We start from the raw sequence: 9,019 nt of genomic DNA on the forward strand, positions 1-9,019 counted from the left end.
TGAAAATCACAGCTATTAAAAATCATAAAAAAAAACATTAATAAATCAGTTTTTATAAAATAATAATTAAACAAAAGGAAATGATGACATGGCTGAAGGGTTGGAGTTAGAGGAAAAGGGAGGGAGTGAGTGAGTGGAAGGAATAGAAAATTAGAAATAGTGGCCACAAGAACTTGTGGCCGAGAATGGAGACCCAATGGTGACGTGGCACCCTCTTCTCGTTTAAACGGATCAAAATCCAACTCCTCCTGCCTCCATTCCATTCTCAATTGCCAAACTTCTTTTTCTCTCTCCCTCTGCCAAACCCAAACTCCAAAATAACCAACTAACGAACCAAACTGCTACAACTGCTCTAGCCAATAACATGATGATGGTGGATAACAAGGACCCTGCAATTACTCTCTTTGGGAAGAAGATTCCCTTTCCCGGTGAAGCTGCTCTCAATGCCGCGGAATTAGAGGATGATGAGGTGGACAAACAAGTAGGACACAAGGTGTGTGCACCCACCCCTTTCATACTTCTTGTCTTGACAATTGCAAAATTGAAAATTCACTATCATATTTCCTTTTTTCATTTAACTGCAAATTGTAGCTGCTTTCAGCTCACCTTTTTCTCAACCACTGCAAATAGAACTACATCTTTTTTAATAAATAAAAGAATTTTCTGTTTTGAAAGTTTAGCGTGCAATTCGTCATTTTCGTAATGACTGAAATTAAACAACCTACTGAATTTTAATTGTTTGAATAATCCGATTCGTTCTTCTCCTTACCACACACAATTGTTTTCAATAAAAAAAAGAAGGGAGAAACAGAACAAAACTGATTGGTGCTGGTTCCACCCCAGTTGTTTCATTTTATGACCGACTGCAAAGGACCTAATGTTCTTTTTTGTAACTTGGTCTTAGCGATGAATGAATATATATATTTTACTGTTTTGTGATTCTTAAATTAAACCACCTTATTAGTTTTCCCTTGATCTTATTGCTATTGGTACCATGATGGCATCTCTATGGTGTTATTTGAATAATGAAGAAAAAACATGTTTGTTTTACAAAAATATTAGGATGATGGAGCTGATGAAGTTACTGAGAAAAAGAAAGAGGCTGATCCTTCTCGAAATGGAAATGCAGAGATCAATAAAAGAAAGGATTGGGGTGTTCAGAACCCAAAAACACCATCCATAGAGGAAGAAAGTGCAAAAATAAAGAAGGAGCAAAGCGATGCAGAGCAAGAGAAGGCAGTGAAGAAGCCGGATAAAGTGCTTCCATGTCCGCGCTGCAATAGCATGGACACCAAGTTCTGCTACTACAACAACTACAACGTCAACCAGCCGCGCTACTTCTGCAAGGCGTGCCAAAGATACTGGACTGCAGGCGGCACCATGAGGAACGTGCCGGTTGGGGCAGGCAGGAGAAAGAACAAGAACAGCGCCAGCGCCTCCCACTATCGCCACATCAACATCTCTGATGGGACCTTGAAATCCAGTGGCAGAGTCCTCAGCTTTGGATTGGATACACCACCACCACCCATATGTGATTCCATGGCGTCTGTCCTCAACGGTTTTCATGGAATTGAGGATCAAAGTGGAGAAAATGGCGATGACTGCTCGAGTGCATCTTCCATTACCATGGAGGAAACAGGAAAAACCGCATCCCAAGAGCCTTTAGCACAAAGCCCTCCCCAAGTCCCATGCATTCCTAGTGTTCCTTGGCCTTATCCCTGGAATTCTGCTCTGTGTCCTCCTGGATTTCCCATTTCATTCTACCCGGCGCCTCTTTGGAATTGGAATGTTCCGTGGTTCCCCTCACATCCATCTACTCCAAACTCTCCAACTCTAGGGAAGCACTCCAGGGATGATGGTGATGATGACACTGTCAAGCAAGACTATAGGCGAAAGGAAGAACCTCCAAGGCAGAGAAATGGGTGTGTTTTGGTTCCCAAAACTTTAAGAATTGATGATCCAAGTGAAGCTGCAAAGAGTTCTATATGGGCAACTCTAGGAATCAAGAATGAATGTGTCATTGGGGGTGGAATGTTTAAGGCTTTCCGATCAAACAAGGAAGAGAAGAATAAAGTGGTTGAAACCTCGCCAGTGTTGCTGGCTAACCCTGCAGCCTTGTCTAGATCCCTTCATTTTCATGAGAACTCCTGAATTAGCAATCCTTTGAATTTTGCTTATCTTGTACAGTGCCTGAGGATAGAGGCAGTGACCATTTTTCAGCTCTGAGCATTCATTAGATTGGACTGTCAAGGGAAAGTTGGTAGTCTCTGATTTCCTCAGTGCAAGTGGAGGGAGCAGGAGTTTTTGTTTTCCCTTTTCATGTGGCACTATGAACAGCTTCCCGCCTTTCTTTTTTACGTGCCTAGTTTTCTGTGCTTGAGTTAATGTACATAAAGATATATATATATATATATATGTGTGTGTGTGTGTGAAATTACTGGCTAGAGATAGAAAAAGATCTTTGCTATGTATAAAAATCAAGAGGCAATGTGTTTTTCAGTTTTTCTTATGCAAAGGGATTGTTATACATGTTGTTGCTTCTTTATAGAAAAAGTAGCAATTTTTTTGTTAATACGTAATACTTAATAGTTCCCCAACTGTCATGGGAAGAGGTATCTGCTTTTCTCAAAAAAGATGAGATAAAAATCTTGAGTCCAGAACTAGAATATAGCCACATAAAACACGACGATAGAGACCTAGAGTAGTGGATACTCCTGTTGTCATAGTCATAACTCATAACTCGTGATTCTTCTGAATTTGAAACTAGAAAAACATAAGCATTTTGCTTTTGTTGCTTGTTTTTATCCTTAGAAGTTATTTCCATAGATGCAAAGAAACACTGATCATAGAGTGGGAACCTTGGAATGGAGACCCACATTGGGGAATTAAGAGGATAAGCTTGAATCTAAAATATGCCATTGCCAGCTACCTCTACCTCTGTCTGCACCAAAAGGTTCTAAGCATACAATTAACATCAAATCTGGGCCCCTAAAATATATACATTCACAATATCAGATCAAATTTAAATGTTCAAAAGTAGAATTAAGTTAAAAAGATTAAAGATCAGTCCGAACCCATTTCCACTCATTTATGTGGATTTTTTCGAGTTTTGGCAGTTTCAAATCCTATTATTAAACATTTTTATGTGTTACGATTGTTTAAACATTTTTTTACAAAAATATTATTTGTACACCAAAATCAGCCATTAATATATTTGTGTATAAATACATATGTGGTTTAATTTATTTTTAACATGTACTTATATTCCAACATATATTTTATACTGATGGATGATTTTAGTAGCTGATTTTTATGTACACATAGCAGAGTCGTATTTTTTATTCATTTGTAATTTTGTTGGTTCCTTCACATCTCTTGTTCCCATGTTTTTTTTACCATCATACTCACCTTAGAAGAAATTGAACAACCTATTTGTCTTCTTTGTTTTTTTATATTGGATTAGTTTTTTCGTATCCTTTTTACTTTGTCAACTAATTTTTTGTTTGATTCAAGTGTGGGATTTAAAAAATATATATATATTTTTTGAAGAAATTGAATTCATTTCTGAAGGTTTTTAATATAATTTAAAATTGTATTTCGAATTAAAGGCTTTAAAATTTTACAATAGGTTAAAAATTAGCTATAGTTTCATGAGGCCTTAAAACTGTCACTAATTCAAAGAAAACCTCAACAAAAATAAAAATTTGAAAAACTAATTCAGATGAAATTTAAACGACTATTTTAACCATTTACAAAAAAAATATATATGATAATATATATATGTGCAGGGATTCTGAAAATTATATATATTATTAAAAGAAAACTTTCCATATTTTATTATTAAAAGTGTATATGAGACACAGAGACATTGGCAATGAAATTAAAATATATACTCACAGCAATTGAAATGATATTAAAATATGCGAAATATCCACTTTACACCAAAACCAACCCAACCCAACATGTCCTAGAAGAAGAAAACACCAGCTAGATATTTTGAGAGGTTGAATCTAACGCAAGCCACACTTTGTGAATAACATGAATTGGTATGGGACCCTTAGATGCGAAAAAATGAATCCTTTTCCTCTTGCCATTGCGCTATTTGTTACTTTTTGGCTCTTTCCACCCATTTCCTTTTTTTCTGCCTTTCTTCCCTTTTCCAAAAGAAAGCAACCTTTGTTTTCATTTCCTCCAGATGTCCATGCCAATTTTCAATTATGATAGTTCGTTGGAAGTTAGCATCATCATCAATTCTAGCCATAATAACTAATTAAAATAGTAGCTTCTTGCAAATTTCATATTTCACATAGGACTGGCAATGAGTAGGATAGGATAGGGTTTAAACTCTACCCTAATCCTACTCGTCAGTTGAAATTTTTTTTAAAATTTTACCGTATTCTACCTGTGGGTTGAGAATCTCTCAATTTTAACCCTACTCATACTCTAAAGTTCTAAACCCTACCCGTAGAAACATAAAAAATTTTTCAAACAAATATAAAATTCAACAATTCCAAATTTCATATTATTCACTACATACATAATTTTTACATATATATATTATATAATATATTAGGGGTGCGAATAGGGTAGGGTAGGATATATCCTATCCTACCCGCAGATAAATTTGCACCATATTTTACTCTCTCCGCAGTAAATAGAATAGACAACCCTATCCGAACGAATTTGTCTAAATTAAATACGATAGAATATATATTGTCAACCCTAATTCCATACCCTTCATTGCAAACTACTACTTGCAAATATATCAAGAATATTCTTTATTCTTATTTCCCAATTCTAATTAATGACAATTAATTTTTTGATTTTATATACGGTCCTGCTATGTTACCAACAGTATATTTGCCAATTCTTATTTATAATTGTATTTTATAAAACTATTTTCGTGGATGTGTCTAATAAAAATGTCTTTTTTATTACTGTATTTAATAGAAATGTCTTTATAAATATTTTCTGGATGTATCTTTTTATATATGTATTTAAAATATAATAATTAATTATTATTGGCAATAAATTGACAGATAATATGTTAGTATCCTATACTTTTCCTTTTATATATCTCAATTCCCTAAAATGATGTTTGGATTATGGTAAACATTGATTAGAATGGACAAAGTGCTTCATTCATAGTTATCAAATCCGATTCTGATTAGTCGAACCAAAAACCGATTACTCGATTATTAATTTAAGTTGTGTTATTATTTAAATCGGTTAAACTTAATAAACCTCATAAAAACTGGTCAAACCTTATTACAANTATTTAATTATAAAAATCAACCAATTTAACTTATGATCTATGGTTTGAATTAATAATCCAGTAACTCAATTGTGTAGATCACTTATTTGCTTCCGATAACTATGACTTCATGCTTTAGACCAAGACCACCACTCATTTGCAAAATTGGCCCCACTACTAGTTTTCTTCCATTGGCCGGATGTGCTTAACACTTTAATTGCATTATGAGGTTTGACAAGAGCAGGTGTTAAGCCACTTTCACCTTCCTCTTTTCCATCAACTCTGCATTATAATATGGCGAATTTTACGGTGCTTATAATTTGGTGTCTAACTTTTGTCTAACTTACTTTTTATAACAATTTTTAAATATTTAATAATTATTTATTTTTATACTTTTAAAATTAAATATTAATTTTTAACCCTTTTTAGTAAGTTAGGCAAATACTTCTAGACACTATAGCAATCATCTTATAATATTAACTACTGTGTAAAGAGTAAAGCAGAATCACTTTGGCCAAGGGACACGGTTTTGGAAGCAAAACCACTTATAAAGTCGACTTATTAGAAAAGCAAAAGCAATTGCTGCTTCAATTCCATTGTCAACCTCAATGGATACGGACTCAGCTTCCCACTAAAGAGTCCTACAATTAAATTACTCTTAAATTATTTGAATATAACATATAGTGGATGAGCCACAAATTAAAGTTGTTTATATATTGAACAGGCTTGGTGCCTATGCTACGCATCAACATGTTATTCGATGGAAATTGACTTTTCTCATATCTTCATTTTCTTTTGTTGGGAATTTACTGTTCAGTAACACTTGTAGTTCAACAACTTATTTCCAGTTTCGGGGAAACATCTCTTGCCATTTATATCATCAAATCCCACTATGATTTTGAGGAATCTTATTTGAATGTCATAAAATAAATGTGCATTTGACACCAACAGAAATCAAGATAAATAAAAAGAGTTCATGTTCTAGAACAGAAGTTACCCCAAATTTTGAGAGTGATAAACTGAGTATTAATAACAAAGAATTTGATGAATTGGATGTTCAATGAAACTCCACCAAATTACATTTATCCTAGTAATGGTAAGAAAGTCAAAATCTTAGCTTCCCTCCTTTTCTTTTTCACTTCATAAAAAGAAGGCTAAATGGAGTGTGAAGGATAAAGATGGCAATAGGTGTCAGGTTTAGGTGCCAAGTCTTGGTTTAAACTTTTCTAAGAATATCTATCACTAGTTGATTATGTCTAAACTCTATATATATCAGATATCTCAGTGTAATTCACACAATAATAATAATTAAGAGACAAATTATAATTTCTTTTAATACAGTTCAGTTTTTCTGCATTACTTGTGTTATTCATCTTTCAGTATTCTCACATGGTATTAAGAGCTTCAAGTTGATCCATAGCCTTAGTAATTTTCACCACCAGCAACAACAACAAATTGTTTCTGACTCCTGTTCCAGTTAAACTAGATGATACCAACTTTGTTACTTGGCAGCAATTGGTTCTTTTTTCTCAATTTGCATCTGATGCCAAATTCTAAATCTCTGCCAACCCCTGTGATCTCCTCATTAAAACTTGTATCACAAGGCTCTTCACCATTTGAAAATCCAGAATTTTACAGGTCTATAGTTAGAGGCTTACAGTATGCAACTCTCAGACATACAAAAATTATATTTGCTGTAAACCGTGTCAGTCAATTCATACAGAATCCAATTGAACATCATGGGTGTGCTGTCAAAGCAATTAAGCTTTCCTAAAAATATCTCTCACTAGCTGATTATGTTCAAACTCTATATATATCAGATATCTCAGTGTAATTTACACAATAATAGTCAAGAGACAAATTTAATTACAATTTCTTTCAACATAATTTAGTTTATTTGCATTACTTCTGTTATTTATCTTTCAATATTCTCACAAACTGTCAATAAAAACATGATGAGATAGACACAACACACAATTTAATATGTTCAATTCATACAGAATTGGGGGATCCACATTTATGTGAAATAGAAAAAGGTAGAACACACAACAAGTGAAGAACTATCAAAGAATAATAAATAGAGAGATAACCGGCAAGGGAATTAAAGATTGGTAAATTAGATTAATAATTATATGACTGAAATAGGGTAACTTGAAATCTTCACTCGAACAAAATTGTTAACCATTCTTAGTTCCTTGCCAAATATGACAGAAGGTAGATATATTTTTTTCGATTGTAGATTAAAGTTTTTGACCATAAAATGGGGGAAGAATTTAAAGACTCGACTATAAAAATAGTTGAGCTTACAATGGAACACCAAAAAATTACTGAAAAAACTAACTGTCTAAAAGAGCTCGCTATAAAGAACAACAGAAAGTGTATAAAATACTGAATCGACAACAAGACTCAAATCAAAGACACTATAGAAAGCCAAAGACAAGTTTCTCAACTGTAGAACTTCTCTCGCTCACATCTTAAAATGAAATTCTACTTTTAACTCTGTGTGGCTTTTTTCTTTCTACATCTCCTAATGATTTACCTTATGTCTTTTATATCATTATTTTCATTCGGATTCTCTCTAATGTAATTCATCACAGTCTCGTCACTGCTACAAATCAGATTGAGTTGAGATCCTAATATTCAAGTTTAATAGTTTCACTTCCAAACTCGTCATTTTCACCACTTTCACTGGAACCCCTCCATCTAAGCCTACCTCGCTTCCTTTTTTCATAGCTTCTTCTCTAATTTTCTATTTCGTTCTTCTCTCTTCGTTTGTGTCCTTCTTATGCTTTGTTCTTCCACTTCTGACACAATTCCTTTTCTTCAGTTGTTTCTTTTTTTATTGTCTGGTCTTATTTTTTCCTGATTTAGTCTTGTAAAGAAGCATTTTTTTTTCTTCTTCACATCACACTTTTTCATACTTCTCATCCTCACTTATAGTAATCTTCTCTTTCGAATACTAGGTTAACAAGTACTTATTCTAAAAAAATCTTCAACATCCGGTAGATACATAGGATTCGAGACCGAATTATTTTCTACATCACCATTAATTAGCCTTTTTAATGTTAATCGCACCGTTCATCTCATACTCCTTGATTATGTCACATTAAAAGGCCAATCGATTTTTTTCAATAACTTCTTATGTTGTTCTGTATATACTTTAATTATATCTTCATATGTTAAAGTAAAGGTGAATAAAATTAATTCCGCTTTAAATTTCATGAGAATCTAATTAACTAGAAGTGCTATAACAGTTGATGGATATATCGTTAATAAAAAAAAGTTTATTATCTTAATTTGATTGTCTTGAAAAAAAAAAAGCAAAATAAAGAAGATGAATCTGACTGAATTACATAAATGATAAAACAAAGTGACATTCAGAGTTTCAAAGCTTTTCTATGCATGCTGGTGTAATGCTTTCATTTAGTTGCAACTTACCATGATTGTCTTAAGGGAGCATCATAGAACTCGCCTACGTATATGTATTGTTTCAAATTGGAAAGCAAAGTAACTATCAAAATTATGTGATATACACATTACAATTGCCCTTCTCGCAGGGAAGCCTATATATATATATTGACTTGTAACTTGAACGTAAATTACAACCAGCCTTAAGTTTCATGTGTCGAACATTTCTTCTTGCTTGAAATGACATACAGATTTTCTTTTTTTCTTTTTCCTGTATCTATGTGAAATGTATTTAGCTGAGACCATATGTATCTGCATTTTCGTTATGAAGTGCTTCTGAATATGAATATCATGCAT

The 9,019-nt window shown here is 33.3% G+C and overlaps 1 protein-coding gene across 1 annotated transcript; it reads left to right on the plus strand.

The window, feature by feature from the left end:
- On the plus strand, window positions 149-2,572 carry LOC107629495 (cyclic dof factor 3). The gene is made up of 2 exons (XM_016332306.2): window positions 149-493; window positions 1,063-2,572. The coding sequence occupies exons 1-2, from the start codon at window positions 365-367 to the stop codon at window positions 2,149-2,151; spliced, it is 1,218 nt and encodes a 405-aa protein (XP_016187792.1). The 5' UTR covers window positions 149-364; the 3' UTR covers window positions 2,152-2,572.

The sequence above is a fragment of the Arachis ipaensis genome, chromosome B03 (assembly GCF_000816755.2).
Source record: "Arachis ipaensis cultivar K30076 chromosome B03, Araip1.1, whole genome shotgun sequence".
In the NCBI taxonomy this organism is placed as follows: domain Eukaryota; kingdom Viridiplantae; phylum Streptophyta; class Magnoliopsida; order Fabales; family Fabaceae; genus Arachis; species Arachis ipaensis.